At 46.2% G+C, this 20,267-nt stretch overlaps 1 protein-coding gene across 2 annotated transcripts in view; it reads right to left on the bottom strand.

Annotated features, from left to right (window-relative positions):
• Window positions 1-11,458: 11,458 nt before the first annotated feature.
• The window catches only part of NPHP1 (nephronophthisis 1 (juvenile)), a 65,078-nt gene continuing 56,269 nt past the window's right edge, over window positions 11,459-20,267 (bottom strand). For both annotated transcript variants that reach the window (XM_010829563.1, XM_010829561.1), the window contains exons 17-20: window positions 17,433-17,545; window positions 15,130-15,203; window positions 13,972-14,016; window positions 11,459-11,910 (exon numbers count right to left, since the gene is read on the bottom strand). In XM_010829563.1, coding sequence (XP_010827865.1) covers window positions 11,638-11,910; window positions 13,972-14,016; window positions 15,130-15,203; window positions 17,433-17,545 — 505 coding nt within the window. In that variant the 3' untranslated portion in view covers window positions 11,459-11,637. The remainder of the gene's footprint in view (window positions 11,911-13,971; window positions 14,017-15,129; window positions 15,204-17,432; window positions 17,546-20,267) is intronic.

Genomic DNA, 20,267 nt, shown 5'->3' with positions numbered 1-20,267 from the left:
TGGGGAGAGCTGGGAAAGAGCCAGGGAACAAGGGAGATGGACGAATGAGCCTACAGCAAAGGCACGGCAAAGACAGGCAAAGTGTTCGTGGAGCAAACGTCGAACCAGCCTGGCTGTGCCCTCCTCCAGGCCTGCGGGATCTGGTGAGGGGAGTGAGGCTCTGGTCCCACTGGCCTTCCAGCCCCAGCTCTTCTGTAGGATGGACGCAGCACGCAGGTGCTGCCTAGGACTCCCACCTCTTGCCACCTCTCCCGACTATTGTAACTCACCGTGGCCACTGTCTTGAGCCATAGGATACCTTGTACTTGGCCACCGACAATGCAGTGTTCATGGGAACAGATCAGGGAAGGCAAGCAGGATAAGAATTTTTCTCCGGCTCATTTCACATCTGCAAAGTGAAGCTAATATCTGAGGCTGGAGCTCCTGAGAGATTGACAGAGCTTGAGCCACTTCTACCTTCTGACACAATTCGTATGTTAAGAAGTGAAGATGTGACAATGTAAAGTTGTAAAAAAAAAAAATGGCATATTTTAAATATTCTGTAGTGCTTTCCAGGTGGCTCAATGGTACAGAATCTGCCTGCCAATGAGGGAGACGAAGGTTAGAGCCTGGGGTCGGGAAGATCCCCTGGAGAAGGAAATGGCAACCCACTCCAGTATTCTTGCCTGGAGAATCCCCATGGACAGAGGAACCTGGCAGGCTACAGTCCATGTGGTTTCAAGGAGTTGAACACGACTTAGCAACTAAACCACCACCCACAAACATTTTATATTTAGCCAAGTCATGTTTTATTATATGCAACAAAGTATGGCATACTCCCTGGGATTATATGTATTATAGATGCATATGTTGAAAATCACATCAGATAATGTTATGATTTTTGCTTTCAACCATCATACATATTTTAAGAGAAAAAAATTATTATGTTTACCTAGATATTTACCCGGAGAAGGGAATGGCACCCCACTCCAGTACTCTTGCCTGAAAAATCCCATGGATGGAGGAGCCTGGAATCCATGGGGTCACTGAGGGTCGGACACGACTGAGCGACTTCACTTCACTTTTCACTTCCACACACTGGAGAAGGAAATGGCAACCCACTCCAGTGTTCTTGCCTGGAGAGTCCCAGGGATGGGGGAGCCTGGTGGGCTGCCGTCTATGGGGTTGCACAGAGTCGGACACGACTGAAGCGACTTAGCAGCAGCAGATATTTACCATTTCTGCTGCTGTCCTTCATTCCAGATGTCCCAAGCTTTCCTCTGGTGTCTTTCCCCTTCTGCCCAAAGAACTTTATTTATTAATAGCATTTCTTTCAGAGCAAGTCTGCTAACAATAAATTCCCTTAGTTTTCCTTCATCTGAAAATGCCTTGATTGCATCTTTCTTCCTGAACAGTATTATTGTAGAGTATGGAATTCTGGGGCGTCAGATTCATGTTTTCTTTCGGCACTTAAAATATGTTCTACCACCTTCTGACTTCTGGTTTCTGATGCAAAATTCTCAGTAATTCAAACTGTTGTTCCCTATATTGAAAGCACTGTTTTCCTTTGGTTGCTTTCAAGACTGTTTTTCCTTTGTCTTTCATTTTATGCTTTGATTCTGTTATGGCTGGGCATGGCTTTCTCTGAGTTTATCTTGTTTCGGTGTTCACTAACCTTCCTTAACGGAGAAGGCAATGGCACCCCACTCCAGTACTCTTGCCTGGAAAATCCCATGGACAGAGGAGCCTGGCAGGCTGCAGTCCATGGGGTCACTGAGGGTCAAACACGACTGAGCGACTTCACTTTCACTTTTCACTTTCATGCATTGGAGAAGGAAATGGCAACCCACTCCAGTGTTCCTGCCTGGAGAATCCCAGGGATGGGGGAGCCTGGTGGGCTGCCGTCTTTGGGGTCGCACAGAGTTGGACACGACTGAAACGACTTAACAGCAACCTTCATTAATCCATAACTCTTAAGTCTTTACCAAATTTTAAAAGTTTTCCTTATTTCTTCAAAAAAATTTTTTTTTCTGCAGCACACTCTTTCTGTCCTTCTACCAAGACTCTGGTGATGAGAATGTCAGACCTTTTGGAACTGTCCCACAGATACTTAAAGATCTGTTTATTTTTTCAGTCTATTTCCTTTCTTTTGTTCAATTGGACAATTTGTATTGATCTATCTATACTGATTTATATTGATCCATTGAACTATAAGTTTACTGAATTTTTTTTTTTTTATCATCTCCATTCTGTGGTTGAGCCCATCCAAATTGATTTTTTCACTTTGGTTCTATTTTTTATTTCTAAAACTTCAGTTTGGTTCTTTTCGTATCAAATGGTTCTCCAATGAGACTGTCTATCCATCTGTTCATTTTGGGGTTTTGCTCTGACTTCTTGGTGCACGATTGTAAGTAGCTACTTCAGTGTCTCAATTCGACTGTGTCATCTCAGAGTTGTTGTCTCTTCCTTTTTGTTGCTTCCCTTTGAAAGATATTGAGATTTTCCTAGGTCTTCAAATATCAAGTCACTGTGGATTGTATCCTGGAAAATTTGAATATTACGCTATAGGATTACGGGGCTTCTTTAAATCCTGTAGGAAATGTTGGGACTTCCCTGGTGGTCCAGTGCTTAAGAATCCACCTGCCAATGCAGGGGACATGGGTTTGATCCCTGGAATGGGAAGATCCCACATGCCACAGGGTGGCTAAGTTCATGTGTCACAACTTCTGAGCCTGCGCTCCTCAAGGAGAAAAGACGCCACAGTGAGCAGCTCTCGCACTGCACCTAGAGAACAGCCCCCACTCGCCGCAACTAGAAAAAGCCTGTGTGCATCAATGAAGACCCAGTGCAGCCAAAAATTAATTAATTTTAAATATGTTGTTTTGTTTGTTTTAGCAGCAACGGGCCTGATTAGATGCAGGCTACAAGTTCCTGCCTACCTTCCCTGGTACGAAATCTCCTGAACAATGTCAGCTCATCTTTTAAAGTTGTGCAGCGCTTTTCAGATCCATTTGGTGTGTGTGCTAGTCTTGGACCTGGGATCAGTCTGGGACCGGGCTGCTCAGTTATACAGTCCTCTGGTGTGTTGTTTAGGGGCAGCTATGCTTCCCTGGTTGCTCAGCTCGTTAAGAATTTGCCTGCAATGCAGGCCAAAATGCAATAAGATATATTTATACAGAGAAATCGAGAGTAAGAGAAAAAGGGATTTGCCACCATGCTATTAGGACCACGGTCCCTTTGGTCAGAGAGAAGGGCTCTCCTCCTCAAAGTTTAGACACCTGTCTGGCTGCCACTGCCCAACAGTCACTAGATTGCCTAGGCTTGAGGGCAGAAGAGAACGGGGAAAAAAATATAAACAAACAGAGGTTTTCTATACTCTGACCAGTGGTGGTGGTGGTTTAGTGGCTAAGTCACGTCTGACTCTTTGCGACCCCACGGCTTCTCTGCCCATGGAATTTCCCAGGCAAGAATACTGGAGTGGGTTTCCATTTCCTTCTCCAGGGGATCTTCCTGACTCAGGGATCGAACCTGGGTCTCTTGCACTGCAAGCAGATTCTTCACCGATGAGCCACAGGGAAGCCCCCGTATAACCAGTACAGGCTCTCTTTCCCAGTCCTCAGCCCAGAAATGGAGCACTTTTTTGGAGATGTGTTTTGTCTGTATCCCACGCACATTCTGGACTTCATGTTGCTCTGAGCCCAGGCCTGGAGATACTACAGGGGGAAAAAAAGGGGATACTACCTACCACTAGTTTGGTAATATTTGGAGTTCTGTTTTCCTTCCCAAATGTTCCCACTTCTACTTATTTTCAGAGTCCTTAGAAAACTGTTCCGTGCATTGTGTCTAGGACTTCTGTCACATTCAGTGGGAAGAAAATGCTGAAATACCCATCTCTATTTGACCAGAACCCAAACTCCACCAACCTGTTTTGATTCTCTGCATAGCACTTACTCAAAAAATTTTTTTAAATTTATGTCTTTATTTATTTGGCTGCATCGTTGCAGCATGGAGAATCTAGTTCCCTGATCAGGGATAGAACCCGAGCCGCCTGCACTGGGGGCTCAGAGTCTTAGCCCCTGGACAACCAGGGAAGTCCCACTCCCTCATATTTTTGTTTATTGATTCGTTTGCCTATTGCTTGTCCCCCATCCTGCCCCTTCCTAAGATGTTAGCTTCAGAGTAGCTGTGACTTTATTCATATTGAATATTTCTGGGCACAAAGTAAGCACTCAATAAAGGCTTTCAAATGACTGACTCTACCCTCTTGGTCAGAAAGACTTTGAAGACTACTGCTTCTCTCTCTCTTTTTTGTCTCTTCTTCCTTAACTGACTCCTTGTGAGTAAGTTACCTTATACATTTTTCAGAAAAGATTTATTGGTTACCCAACAGATAAGGGGCAGGTCAGGAGAAAGCCAGAGATGCTCGGGGAAAGAACAGACATTGTACCCATTCCTCCTACTACAAATGTTAGAATAACCCATCCCAATTGGTTTTAACAACCAAGGAGACACATTACCTTGGGTAGGTGAGAAGTTGAGGAAATGTTGGCTTCAGGTGAGGCTTGATCCAGTGGCTAAACAACGCTACAAAGGACCTAGATCGTTTCCGTTTGTCAACCCTGCCTGTTGCTGTCACACTGTTGGCTTTTTTCTTAACCTCACTCGGCACACCTCCCACGCACACAGCTCTAGGCTCTGGATTTCTGGAAGTGAAACTGCTACAGGGACACTCATGTCCCACAGGCTCTGGCCTGTTCACTCAGACACAGGTGCATTGCAATTACTCTCTCAACCAATCAAGGTCACTTCAACCTTCAAATGAGGGAGTTAGAATACACATGCCCAAAGGACCAGGCTTGGGAGGAGGCTGTGGTTAATGCTGTGTCTGGGGCCATCTGGTTCCCAGTGCCCTTGCAGTCTGGGAAGGCACAGAATTCTTCAAGGTCAGAGGGCAGCTGGTAGGAAGAGGATAGACTCATGGGACAATTTTGGGGTCACCCAGAGAGCTCTGCCCGGTGAAGAGCTCAGAAAGCCTTGAGTCCTTTTTGTTATTGCCCCAAGTGGCCTCTTCAAAAGGACAAAGTTCTGCAAAGTTAATCTTCGTTGGCAAAGTCAGGCGCAAATGAGATTAAGGTTCAGTCTGTCTCCAGAGCATGAGAAATGGACTGCACGTTAGCCGTGTTTCCGAAGTCCCGAGTTCAAACTGTCTTCCCCCGTGATTTCTGACCCCCTACCTCGCACATTGCCTACACCCCAACGTGCTCTCATTCAGCGTCAGCCGCCGAGGCGTAAAATCCGAGGCTTCCGTTGTCCTACCCGACACAGCACCGCCCTTCACTCACCGTTCATTTATCACTTCTCCCACTCCTCCCCGTCCAAATCTGAATGATTACTCAACTATTGCCTTCAAATATCAGAATTTCAGAGGATGAGATGTCTGGATGGCATCACCAACTCAACGGAAATGAGTCTGAGCAAACTCAGGGAGAGAGTGAAGGACAGGGAAGCCTGATGTGCTGCTGCAGTCCACGGGGTTGCAGGGTCAGATACGACTTAGTGACGCAAACAACAACAATCAGAGAATTTCAGCCAGCAAGCCTGGCTCCTGAGGGAGCCACATGTTATTTAATCCACGTATTCCTGAATTTCAGACAGCGAATGGTGGGAGTTCACAGAGCGAGGGTTTCATTCAAACTGAGCAGATGGTGGTCCCCAACATGGGATGGTGGTGTTTGGAGAGCGAGACTAAGTTTAGAAGGATCACCTATGCTGACCCTTACTTAGTGCCTGTTGCAGGGCTCTTAATACCCCAGCTACAGGACCGTTGGGATTTGGATGCGTCCGGAACAACAGAAAGACACGGAGGGAGGCCCTCTGGCAGCCTGTGCCCTTCTTCACTTCTCACACACGATCACTTCCACACTGCATCGTCAAGTCAGGACAGGGATCCCAGTGGGGGCTGCTCCCACCACATCCTCAAAGCCAAATGCTGTGCCTGGATGGTAGTGTGTGCTGAGTCATTTCAGTCATGTCCGACTCTCTGCAACCCATGCACTGCAGACCCCCAGGCTCCTCTGTCCATGGGATTCTCCAGGCAAGAATACTCGAGTGGGTTGCCAGTCTCTTCTCTAGGGGATCTTCCAGACCCAGGGATCGAACCCAGGTCTCCTGCATTGCAGGCAGCTAGTAGCTGCTCAGCAAACACGGAGTGAATGAATGAATGAACAAATGAACAAATGGAAGATTGTAAACCTCAGACATGAGGTGTCTTGAGTCAGTAGGGTTCTGCCTTGGATTCTCTACTTTGAAGAAACAGAACACAAAGCAGCTAGGTGACAGCCAGCTCTAGTCACCTCCATGCCCCGAATAAACCTCCCAACTTGGAATGCTTCATACCAGAGGAAGTGAGCGAGTCCACGGTGAGGGATGTCCTGTAGCACTGTGAACTGACAAAGCCCTGGGCTGGCAGCTGGCACCTCCAGCGCCCACCCGGTTCCCTTGGGGCTACCCAGATGCTGACTGCACTGGCAAGTCAAACCTGCTCCATTTGTATGTGGGTAACGCATTTCATCCAGCCCCTTGTGAGTTGTCCTGGCCTCAATCTTAGACCACAAAATCCACTGGGACTGAGGTGGTACCTGCTCTGAGGTGCCCCACCCATCACCGTGCAGCCCAGGTGAGGGAATTGCAGTATTTCCCACCACCTCCAGCAGACCCGTTGGATGTGACGCTCCACCTATCGTATGAGGCTGGAGGTGGGGGCGGTGGGTCGCATCATTTACAGTTCAGAGCCCTGCTCCCCCACAACGGTTCTGACGTGGGGACTCCCCTCACAGGGGCACCCGGCACTGGGTGTCCCTCCACCGTTCCCCAATCTGGGTTCACAGTTAAGTCGCTTTGTTGCCGAGTCACACTCCTGGACACAACCCCCTGCCCCAGGATTGGCTTCCAGGATGTTTTTGGCTCCTTGACAACCTCTTCCTGTTTTGGAAGCTAAAAAGTGGCAGTGAAAAGCCAGAGAGGTTTCATTGTTTTGTTCTCTTTTTTAAAAAAATCCTCCGCCGACTGAAGCGAGAACTTGTCTTTCGCTGGCACAGCCGCCCTCGCCCCTGCGGAACCGGCACCTCCGTGCAGGCTGACCTCCTTTGAGTCTCGCTTCTGGGCCCAAGCCTTACTGAAACTGTTTGCTCTCCTCTGTTTTTCTTATGTGTCAGAAACACTAAAGTTGGCTACATTCGTCAGTCATGACACATTTCAAATGAATACAGAAGACAGTTTGTGAAAACACCCTCTAAAGAAAGCTCCCTCTCTCTATGCTGTGCATTCGTTGAAAGGAATTCACCGGCCATCATTTCTTTCATAAAACGCCCCACCTTTGACTGGATGCTAAGAATAACCTAAATGATTAGAAAGATGAAAATGTGGCCATTAGGAATGAAAGATTCTATAGAAAAATGACCTCCATGGTGGGGAGTGACGGGGTTTCATGTTCTTGCATATAATACAACAGAGGCCTAAGCTGAGACGACCCGAAAGGATGGGAAAACTCTGTACACCACCTCCATTTGCAAAGGTGGGAGCCCCTTCTTGTCACAGGAGCTGGGGAGGGTCATAGTCTCAGAGCGGGGCAGGCATAGCCTAGGGAACTGGAGAGGCAGCTTGTTATGTTAGACAGATGAGTGGTGCCTGGACACGCTGCTTCCCACACACCAGGGTGGGGTTGGGGGGTGGAGACATAGTGAAACCTCTTTTCCAAGGCCACATTCTCGTGACATCTGTGCCCCTTTCACACGTGAACGTCTGAGATGAAGGCCCAGATTGTTTCCCTTAAGGGTTTAGCAGAAGCTAACTGAGATGTTAGCTTCCGAAATCACTGCAGATGGTGACTGCAGCCATGAAATGAAAAGACCCTTGCTCCCGGAAGAAAAGCTATGACCAATCTAGACATATTAAAAAGCAGAGACATTACTTTCCCAACAAAGGTCCGTCTAGTCAAAGTGGAGAAGGCAATGGCACCCACTCCAGTACTCTTGCCTGGAAAATCCCATGGACGGAGGAGCCTGGTAGGCTGCAGTCCATGGGGTCGAGAAGAGTCGGACACAATTGCCCAACTTCACTTTCAGTTTTCACTTTTCATGCATTGGAGAAGGAAATGGCAACCCACTCCAGTATTCTTGCCTGGAGAATCCCAGGGACAGAGGAGCCTGGTGGGCTGCCGTCTATGGGGTCACACAGAGTCAGACATGACTGCCGTGACTTAGCAGTCAAAGCTAGTCACGTATGGATGTGAGAGTTGGACCATAAAGAAAGTTGAATTGATGCTTTGGAACTGTGGTGTTGGAGAACACTCTTGAGAGTCCCTTGGACTGCAAGTAGATCAAACAGGTCAATTGTAAAGGAAACCAACCCTGAATATTCATTGGAAGGACTGATGCTGAAGCTGAAGCTCCAGTACTTTGGCCACCTGATGGGAAGAACTGACTCATTGGAAAAGACCCTGATGCTGGGAAAGACTGAAGGTGGGAGGAGAAGGGGACGACAGAGGATGAGATGGTTGGATGGTATCACCGACTCCATGGACTTGGGTTTAGGTAGACTCCAGCAGTTGGTGATGGACGGGGAGGCCTGGCGTGCTGCAGTCCATGGGGTCACAAAGAGTCGGACACGACTGAGCAACTGAACTGAAGTGAGATGTAGCCCTGGAGTTTCGTCATACAATGGAGTTCTAAAAGTAACCCCCTCCTAGAACACTGCCCTGGTGGTTCAGTGGTTAAGACCGATGCAGGGGACCTGAGTTCGATCCCTGGCCAGGGAACTAAGGTCTCACATGTTGCGTGGTGCAGCCAAATAAAACAAAATAAAAAAAGTAAATGCCTCCTTTAAGGCAGTACGTTTCAAGACAAGTTCCTCAGTCAGCACTCTGATAATTTAGATTAAACTCTGATTTGATTGTATTTTTTATCCAACAGACTTCTTATGTTATATTTCATGTACAATTTTTTATTTTATTTTTAAACTTTACATAATTGTATTAGTTTTGCCAAATATCGAAATGAATCCGCCACAGCATGTACAATTTTTAAATGTCTCCACTGAGGAGGGGAACGTCTTCGGTTGCAGAAAGTCATACTTGATGTCTCTATGCAGCGTATTAGCTGTGCCACTTACTACCTCTGACCTTAGGCAAATTACCAAATGTGCTTGGCCTGTCTCTTCAGCAGCAGTATTGATGACACTGGAAAACCCAGTGCTGGCCTCCTACAGCACTTGTGAGCGGTAACCTCGTAAAAGAGGACGCCACAGCAGGCGCCCAACAAATGCTAGCTGAATTATTACCATTAACACGAAAGGCTTGGGACGACTCACCAGCAGTCACAGGATTGTTTGAAAGGCAACAAAATCTTTGTTCTTTGACACAGAGGTAGGTCAACACACTGTCCAGAGCCTGGAAGTGTTTTTGTTTGTTTGTTCTTTAATGAGCGCTAATTATACGGGCTTGAAAAAGGAAAACTGGATTTTGCTTTTATATCTAATTAGAATAAACCTGGGCTTCCCAGGTGGCTCAGGGGTAAAGAATCCGCCTGCCAATGCAGGAGATTCGGGTTTGATCCCTGGGTGGGGAAGATCCCCTGGAGGAGGAAATGGCAACCCACTCCAGTATTCTTGACTGAAAAATCTCGTGAACAGAGGTGCCTGGTGGGTTACAGACCAGAGGGTCGGAAAAGAGTCAGACATGTCTGAGAAACTGAGCAAAAGAGAGAGCATGTTCAAATGTTAGACTGAAGTGAGTGATCAATAACACAGCTTTCTCAAATATATTATCCTGATTTCCTCTTCATTTCACAACATAAATTTTATTAGCAAAAATCATGCGTGTGTGCGTGCTCAGTCACTTCTGTCGTGTCCAACTCTGCAACTCCATGGACTGCAGCCTTCCAGGCTCCTCTGTCCGTGGGATTTTTAAAGCAAGAATACTAGAGTGAGTTGCCATGCCCTCCTCCGGGGGATCTTCCCAATTCAGGGGTCTCCTGCATTGCAGGTGGATTCTTTATCACTGAGCCACCGGGGAATCCCCATTCTGGATTCTAGACACTTATCAGATATATTATTTGTAAATATCTTCTCCTATTCTGTGGATTGTATTTTCACTTTCTTGAATAGTCATAAATTTGACTTTTGATAAAATCTTGCTTTTATACAAATGTATAGATATAGTCAACTTAAATGTTAGTTGGTGTTACATATAGAAGGGCTTCCCTGCTGGCTCAGTGGTAAAGAACCTGCCTGCCAATGCAGGAGATGCAGGTTCGATCCCTGGGTCAGGAAGATCCCCTGGAGAAGGAAATGGCAACCTCTCCAGTATTCTTGCCTGGAGAGTCCCATGGACGGAGGAGCCTGGTGGGCTAATGGCAACCTCTCCAGTATTCTTGCCTGGAGAGTCCCATGGACAGAGGAGCCTGGAGAAGGAAATGGCAACCACTCCAGTGTTCTTGCCTGGAGAGTCCCATGGACGGAGGAGCCTGGTGGGCTACAGTCTGTCACTTCAGTTCAGTTCAGTCGCTCAGTCGTGTCCAACTCTTCGTGACCCCATGAACCGCAGCACGCCAGGCCTCCCCGTCCATCACCAACTCCCGGAGTTCACTCAAACTCTTGTCCATCGAGTTGGTGATGCCATCCAGCCATCTCATCCTCTGTCGTCCCCTTCTCCTCCTGCCCCCAATCCCTCCCAGCATCAGGCTGTTTTCCAATGAGTCAACTCTTCACACGAGGTGGCCAAAGTATTGGAGTTTCAGTTTGTGGGGTCGCAAAAAGTCAGACATGACTTAGTGAGTAAATAACAACAAATTACATATAGAATGGATGGACAACAGGTCCTACAATACAGCACAAGGAGCTATATCCAATATCCTGTGATAAACTGTAAGGGGAAAGAATATTAAAAAAGAATGGATATATGTATGTGTAACCGAGTCACTTTGCTCTACAGGAGAAATTAACACAACATTGAAATCAACTGTACTTCCATTTAAAAAAAGAAGCAGACACAGAGAACAAACGTGTTACCTGTGGGGAGAGGAAAATGGGGATGGGAAAGATAGGCGTAGGGGATTAAGAGATAAAGCTATTAAGTATAAAGTAAACAGTGCAAGCAAATCTTGTACAACACAGGGAATATAGCCAGTATTGTATAAAGCTTTAAATAGAACATAAGTTTTAAAAACTGTTAACCACTGCATTGTATACCTGAAGCTCTCATATTTCACATCACCCACGCTGCTGTTGTTCCGCCACTAAGTCGTGTTCGACGCTTTATGACCCCACGGATGGCAGCATGCCAGGCTTCCCTGTCTGTCACTGTCCCCCAGAGTTTGCTCAGACTCATGTCCATTCAGTCACTGATGCTATCTGACAATCTCATCCTCAATACATTGTACTCAACTATACTCAATTTTAAAAGAAATGCAGCAGTTGTTTTTTGAAAAAAAAAATTCTCTTTAAACGTATACAATATTACTTATAAAAATTTGTTTTACTGTACTGACACATATTCAAATTATCAGATAAATGTTTCCTATAGAATGTGGCTGTACGGAAAAGTGATGGGACGTTAGTTCCGGTTAAGTTCAGCGGGGAGCTGAGGGTCAAAGGCCACTGCTGTCAGGCTACGTTCTTTCTTCTTTCACCCAAGAAGTCATAGGTCTGCTCGGAAATGTCGAAAGGTTCGTGGACCCCCTCTGGCGACAGCAGAACCTGGAGGGCGCCCTCATTTTCCTGGTTTTGTTTGAGGAAGTCGGCGATGCCCTTCCACCGGGCAGCCTCAGTCTCCTCCTCTGCCCATCTAGATGGGGGCAGGAGTGCAGAGTGCAGCAGGGGGAGCGCGCAGTCGTGGTAAACCAGCAGGAACACCGCCTTCAGGAGCTCCCTGTCTCCCTGGGAAAACACCCGCAACAACAGTCACTGCGAGCGGACCCAGGCCGTTACTTCTCAAGCGCCACATTCCAGGGACTCTGCGAACTAGAAGCCGTCGAGGGAGGGGGTGGGATGGAGGGGCCAGGGATGCCTGGCAGGTAACGGGCTCTGAACCAGCTGTTCAGTCAGGACGTGGACACAGCAGGAGTCACCTCGGGGACAAACGAGGTGTTCTATCAGCTCCCCGCTGAACCTGATAGAACCTCCTCAGAGGTTCTCTCTGAGAGTCTAAGAGGGACTCCTTGAAGCCAGGGCGCCCACTGAGCTACACTGAGGATCTCTCGCATTCCATCAAGGAGACTGGGGCACTGGAGTCTAATTCTGGGGACAAGGGTGCGGGTCCAGGTAAATGGAACTAAGAAGACAGTGCGCAGCCAGCTGGATCACTGAATTAGCTCAAGGTGTTACAGGAGGACAGCAAGGGCCCTGCCTGAAATCCAGAGAAAGAGCCCAAGGAGTAAAAGAGGTGCTGTCAAGCCCACCTCCCCCAGAACAGGAGCCAGGTGACATCCCAAGGGCAGGCAGCCCAGCTCCACAGCTCAGGTGGGCATTGCAGGCGTGCAGGCGGGGTGCACTGAGGTACGACCCCTCCAGGGGGAGCTGGAGAGGCCGCTTCTACAGGCCTGAGGCCCAGCACCTGTCCACTACTGACCGAGAACAGCATTAAACCTGCCAATTTGGGTCGAATGGAAGCTCAAATAAGGATACAATATATACACCTTTTTTTTCCTTTCAATTTTTAGTGCCTTTCTTTGTTCTCCCATGTTCCCTGAGATAAAGTCCAAAAAGCATGGGCCATGGGCCCCATGCAGCCACCTCCATCTCTTTTTGTAAATAGTCTCACAGAACCGGCCCTACTCAGGTGTTTATACCGCCTGTAGCTGCCTTGCATTACAAAGGCAGAGCTGGGTATCTAAGACACAGAGCATGTGGCCCGCAAAGCCGAAAATATTTACTCTCTGGCCCTTTACCAAAAAAGTTTGTCAGTCTTGGACTAGAGGAGTCAGCCGCTGCACACTGATCGCTGCGAGTCTGCTTGGCAACGACACGCGCTGGGCCACGGATGCAGTCACGCGTGCTCGCAATGTGAGGTGCAGCTTATGCCAATTTAACTCTTACTTCTCTGGGCCTGATATGGACTTTGAGAGCTAGGGATTTTTTTTTTTTTTTTTAATGAGAGAAATTTGATAGGTAGCTGGAACATTTTGGCTTAGAAACTTCCCCTCAGTTCAATAAAACTCAGTGGTCTGACTCGGTAAATGTCACGTTGCACTTGATACGTGGGTTATTTTCAAAGATTTTTGGTATTGATTTCTAACATAATTCCACAGTTAGAAACACAAGAGAACAGAGTCTGTATGATTTCAGTACCTTTAGACCATGACATTTTTGTACTTGTTTTGTGTCTCTGGATATGTTCCAGTGTCTCCTATAGTCTATGGGAAGCTGAGTAGAACTTGTAGCCTACTGTTCTGGGAAAACTATATATACTTAATTATGTTGAACTGGTTAATGGTGTTTTTCAGGTCTACTATATCCTTCTACTTTCCTGCATATTCATTCTGTTAATTTTTGAGAGCTTGATATTGAAACACCAACTAAAAATCTTAATTTGTCTACTTAAAAAAATAACTATAATATACAGTGAAATTGTATGTAACTTTGCTCTATATTTCCAAGTTTCCAGTAAATGTGTTATCATACTTTCATAATTTAAAAAATAAAAAAGAAACAGAAAAAGAAAATCTCCCCAAGGAACATGGGAGAAGATAAAGACACTAAAAATTGAAAGGAAAAAAAAAATGTGTCTGAAATGACTGTGTTGATCAAGTATTTTTTTAAATGCTTAGAATCGATCATCCATGCCCTTCTTGGAAGGAGTCTTTGGAACCATAATAACATGGTTGGACTGTCAACAGGGATTATGAGTGTGGCTACTCCAGCTAAAGAAGACGTGTGATTAGGACGTGTAGTGAATGCTGAGCACAGAACTGTGGAGTTCGGGGCGGACCGTCACGTTACCTTCTCTGATCTTTTTAATGTACTCTCTTTCTCAGCCCAGGAACTCTAAAAAGCAAACAGAAACACTAGATTAACCTGAGTATTCGCAAGTCTTTGCCACGTCTCTAAGTAAGCTTCCATCAGGGTTCAACACGAGGTATAGGAGCGGCTCACGGAGCAAGTGGGTCTCTATTAGGCATCAAGTCTAAGGACCCAGAACCAGACGGAGCCGGCGGGATGTGTCAGCAAGCGACCCTTCACAAGCCACAAGTCAGAACTGAGCTAACACGTTTCCCTGGTGGCTCCGTGATAAACAGCACGCCCGCCAACACAGGAGTGCAGGAGACACGGGTTCAATCCCTGTTCCGGGAGGATGCCACATGCCATGGATCAACTACGCCTGTGCACCACATCTACTGAGCCTGTGCTCTAGAGCCCAGGAGCACAGCTATGGAAACCCATGCACACCAGGGCCTGTGCTCTGCAGCAAGAGAAGCCACTGCCATGAGGCCCACACACCGAGTCGAAGAACCCCCGCTCACCGCAACTAGAGAAAGCCTGTTTCCAGCAACAAAGACCCAGCACAGCCAAAAATAATAAATACATAAAATTAAAAAAAAACTAAGAACAGAATCAGTGAAACACTAACATGTCCATACAAACTGCACCAACACAGCACTTGAACAGTAAGATATCATTAAGCTTTTAAGGTAAGACAGTCATGAAAACAGAAAACTCTGCCAAATACCATACTTCTGTACAATTGTATCTGCTGAGGTGAGGAAATGGTCAGGGAGAGACAGAATGAAGTGCAGGCTTCCCTGGTGGCTCAGACAGTAAAGAATCCCCTGCAATGCAGGAGACCGGGGTTCAATCCCTGGGTCAGAAAGATCCCCTGGAGAAGGGAATGGCTACCCATTCCAGTATTCTTGCCTGGAGAATTCCATGGACAGAGGAGCCTGGCGGGCTACAGTCCACGGGGTCGCAAAGAGTCAGACACGGCTGAGTGACTAACACTTTCACTTTCATTTGCAAGTAAATATTTCTAATCTATGCACAAGGTTTCAGAAAAGCTTCTTTAAAGAAATAAAACACCCAGAGTTCAATTAGCTCCACGAAAGTATGAAATGAAGACCTTCTGGGGCCCAGCAGGCCTCCATCATGACGCACACTACCCACCCTGAGTGCATCCATTATGTCCGACTCCTCCAAGAGCTTGGGGAAGGTGGCCAGCACTGGATTACTAATTAAGTCTGAAAATCAAAAGAACAGGAAGGATTTTATATAAGCTTCATCCAACGTAACTTATGGCAATAGAATGAATACAAATATTCATTCAGATTGAAATTACTGTGCCAGATGATTTGCTGATGACACACTCTACCCACTTCAACCTCTTGGGGGGCTGGAACCTGACCCCCCCATCCCCACCTGTCTCCACATCCACACCCCTGGGGTTCTGAAATGAGTCTGGTATCAAGTAGAGCCTTCAGGATGGGAGTAAGATGGCTCTGAACAGAGTAAGACCGGAAAATCCTGATTTTTCTTTCTGTGTTTTTTTCCTACCTCCCTTCCCTCCTCATGACTGAAGTGTGGTGTGGTAAGAGGAGTCTTCCAATTACAAGGCACCCATGCTCTCGGAAGGCTGAGCGGGAACCAGGAGGCACCAAAGTAAAGGCGGCAGAGGGCGGGCAGGTCAGGCCTGGCTCTAGTTCCCCGCTGCTCGGGAAGGACCTCAGCCTGGGGCCAACAGACGGTGGTGGTGACGCTGAAAGGACTCGGGAGATGGCCATGTGCCTACATGCTATGCAGGAGAATACTCACATTTCACAGTCAACAAGGGTGCGTGCCAAGACGCACACCAGGAAGGGCACTCCACAATGGCAAGGCAGCGGCTTCTACGGTCCTGCGTTCTCAGTTGAGAAAAACCCTTCCTCTAGGTCTTACCAGGCTTATTTGGATGCTCAGATCCAAATAAAGTCAACAATTCTGAGTAGCCTTCTTACCTATAAAAACCTAATAAGCCGTATCCTCTTTAAGGCGTCATGTCATTCAGGAAGTTTTTCTAGAGGCACCGAAACAAATTCAAAGGCATGTGATGACTGAAAGGCTTAAACTGTGCCTCCTTCAGAGTTGCAGTTACTCCTGAGGAAGGCTGGTGCTCCTCTAGAGTCACAGTTACTCCTGAGGAAGGCTGGTGCTCCTCTAGAGTCACAGTTATTCCTGAGGAAGGCTGGTGCTCCTCTAGAGTCACAGTTACTCCTGAGGAAGGCTGGTGCTCCTCTAGAGTCACAGTTACTCCTGAGGAAGGCTGGTGCTCCTCTAGAGTCACAGTTATTCCTGAGGAAGGCTGGTGCTTCTCCAGAGTTACAGTTACTCCTGAGGAAGGCTGGTGCTCCTCTGAGGTCCATTTCTCCTTGCCCACCCAGGTAGTGCGTCCCCGGGAGAGAGCTCGTGTCTAAGCTCGAGCTTCGTTTGTCCAAGAGCGCTACGCCACCCTGGGGTTCTCTCTCCTTACTCTATTCCGGCCACACTGCCTGCTTTCAACTTCAACTCCTCCAGTGCACTCAGCACCTTCTGGCCTTGGGTCTTCAGACATGCTGGTCCTTCTGGCCAGAAGGGATCCAAGCCCACCCATCGCCCCTTATGTCTCACTCCTGTCTCAGGTCTAGTCTTACATATTCCTTGCTTGGAAAAGCCTTCCTTCATCCTTCACATTAATTCAGGTTTTCCTAGTGTACGCTCTTGTTGTGTATTTCCCTTCAAAACATTTAAGGTTAAAAAGGATTATTCACATAATTTTGTGTTTCAAGTTTGTGGCTCCACCAGGATAAGGATGACAGTGCCTGTCTCATTCATGGCAGGGCCCTGGCGTGTAGTACCCACTCAATAAAGAATATCCAATAAAACGAAACTTTTGTAGAGGCAATTCTTACAACACACGCCAATCTCTGGCCAAGAACAATCATGTGTGACAACTCACTGATTTTTTTAAAGTTACTTTTTAACATTTTACTGGGGAAAAGTTTCAAGCTGATGAAAAAGTTGCAATGTAGAACCCCTGAATACCTCTCACTTGGTCTCACCAATTTTACTGATGTTTAAACTTCTTGCATTAAAACCAGTCATCTGGGGGTAATTTGTTCTCTTCCCAAAAAGCAGATATGTATACCAAACACACAGTAAAAACATTATTAAAGACATTAAGGGAAAGATATGATTATATATGAAATTTGGATCTCAAGTCTCCAGAATTTAAGATGTGAAAAGTGCATATGGTAAAGAACAGAACCCACACTGAACTCATAGGACGCACGCTGAGCACAAGACTTTGCATATGAAGCCAGTGGGAGCCACTGATGCTCTTCTGAATACTTCACTCCAGCTGTCACCATGAGAAGCAGAAGACACAGGCCGGCAGAGGCCACATGTACTCAGAGCATGGCACTGTTACAAGTAAGGGGACTACAGAGACGTCTCACCTGCACTGTTCAGGCTCATCCTGTCTTTCAGGAGAACATCTCCAAGAATCTGGCGATAGAATATCAGCAAATGAACGCAGCACATGCTTCCGATTAATGTTTCTGGTAGTAGACTATTAAAGAAGAAAGAACACATTGTTCAATGTATTCATTAAACAATCCTCTATGATCCAACCTATGGTGCTGAAGCTGGAGCGCCAATACTTTGGCCACCTGACGCAAAGAACTGACTCACTGGAAAAGACCCTGATGCTGGGAAAGGTTGAAGGCAGGAGAAGGGGAAGACAGGATGAGATGGTTGGAGGCATCACCAGGTCGATGGACATGAATTTGAGCAGGGTCTCGGAGTTGGTGATGGACAGGGAAGCCGGGTGTACTGCAGTCCATGGGGTCACAGAGACTCGGACATGACTGAGCGACTGGGCATGACTGAACTGAACTGATTGTGCTTTTTAAATGTATACTCACCACTCTAATGAAGAGTTCTGAGTTTTGCTTAATTATTGAAAAGAATGTTAAGGAAAATTTCCTTAATGGTAAGTATAAGTTAATGTTATGTAAGTTAACTATAACATTAACTATAAGTTGGCCACGTTAAACTTCAAAAATCTTTTATTTTTATGTATATACTTTCAAGTCACAACTTTGAGTTACACTTTCTGTTCCACGTTTGCATGTACATCCATGTCAAATGTCAAATAAAAAATAAAAGTCATCAGTTACAAAGAACGGGACTAGTCAGCTGCAAGTTTTAACAAAGCCATGTTGCCACCCCCACGCGATGTGATGAATGCAGAGGAAACATGAGTTCAAGCTTTTTACAGTGCTGGGTGGAACATGGGAGGGTGTGACAGATCAGGCTGAATTCTGACTTAGCTACTTCCAAGCTATGTGCTCTGGAGTTAATTTTATCCTTGAGTTTTGGTTTCTTCATTTGTAGAAAACAGATAGTCATACCTGCATTTCAGGTTACTAAAAAGATTAAAATGAGGTAAATGTGGAAAGCTTAAGGGAATGCCTGGTGCATAGTAAGTGTTCGAGAACAAGAAACTTTCAATATTGAAGGTAAATTGATATCAGTTTAAAATAGACCATAAGAACTTTAGGATGTTGTATGTAATTTTCATGGTAACCACAAAGAAAAAAAATCTATACACAAAAGGTAATGAAAAGGGAATCAAAATGGATCGCGGTGAAAAAGTCAATTAAAAACAAAAGGTGGGAGTAAGGGAGGAAATGAGGGGCAAGGAAAAAAAAGATGTACAGAAAATGGATGACAAAATACAGACCTTCCCCATTAGCAGTTACCTTAAATGTAAGTGGGTTAGACCCCTCAGTCCAAAGACATAGATTGGCAGAACAGATTTTTTTAAAAGCAGGATCCAACTGTATTCTACCTACAAGAGACCCACTTTAGATGTAAGGACATTCATCGGTTGTAAATAAAAGGATAGTTAAAGATACTCCATGCAAATAGTAAACAAAGAAAGAAGATATACTGCTCAGATATACTGATATCAGATAAAACAGACTAAAGATGTTATGTAATGATAAGAGGGCCCATTCATTAAGAAAACATAACAATTATAAACATATACAATAAACATCAGAGCTCCTAGATATAGGAAGTGAACACTGACAGAAGTGAAGAGAGAAAAAGATCTACAGTCATAGAAAGAAAGTGAAAATGAAAGTGAAATCGCTCAGTCCTGTCCGACTCTGTGACCCCATGGACTGTAGCCTATCAGGCTCCTCCGTCCATGGGATTTTCCAGGCAAGAGTGCTGGAGTGGGTTGCCATTGCCTCCTCCAGGGGATCTTCCGGACCCAGGAATTGAACCCGGGTCTCCTGCATTGCAGGCAGACGCTTTACCGTCTGAACCATATGTCCACAGTCATAGAGGAGACCTCAGTACCCCACCTCTAATAAGGGGCAGAACAGCCAGCACACAGTGCTGCGTCACTGCAGTCGCGTCTGACTCTGTGAGACCTTGGGGACTGCAGCCCACCAAGCTTCTCCTGCCTGGAGGACAACCAGACAGATCAGTAAGGAAAGGGAACCTGAACTACGCGGTAGACCAACTGTAACCGACAGACATACGCAGAACATGCTCAGTAGCAGAATATACATTTTTCTCAAGTGATCAAGGAACATTCTCCAAGATAGCCATATGCTGGGCACAAAACAAGTCCTAACAATTTAAAAGACAAATTATATAAAGCATGCTTTCTTTTTTTCCCCCAAAGTATCTTTTCTGATCGCAATGGAATGAAGCTAGAAATCAACAGCAGAAGGAAAACTGGAAAATTCACAGCTATGTGGATATTAAACCTGAAGCCTGGGGCTTCTCTGGTGGTCCAGTGATTGAGAGTCTGTCTTGCAATGTAGGGAATGTGGGTTCAATCCCTGGTTGGGGAACTAAGACCCCCACATGCCGAGGAGCAACTAAGCCTACATGCCACAATTATTGAAGCCTGTGCCACAACTGGAGAGTCCACAGAGATCCCAAATGACAATGAAGATGCTGCATGCTGCAGCAAGACATGACACAGCCGGAGGAATGATCTAAAAGCCAGACACCTGGTGCACGCTAGGCACTCAGTGGGGACATTGAGCACTGGAGTTAACCTTAGCAGACCCTCGGGAAAACATCCTCAATCATTCTAGACATACATTTTCTGAGGGTTATTTTTAGAAACACATGAACTCTGTCACTAAGCATGAAGAACCTCAAAAACCTGGCAAACAGTGTGCTCTCATCAAAGGGGAAGACGTCTTTGAGCTAAGAAAAACCACCTCACGTTACAGAGCAGATCTTCATTTCAGAAATTAATC

Source organism: Bison bison, unplaced genomic scaffold (genome assembly GCF_000754665.1).
Source record: "Bison bison bison isolate TAMUID 2011002044 unplaced genomic scaffold, Bison_UMD1.0 scf7180017864508, whole genome shotgun sequence".
In the NCBI taxonomy this organism is placed as follows: domain Eukaryota; kingdom Metazoa; phylum Chordata; class Mammalia; order Artiodactyla; family Bovidae; genus Bison; species Bison bison.
Note: the sequence above shows the minus strand (reverse complement) of the source record. Positions and strands in the feature narration are given on the sequence as shown.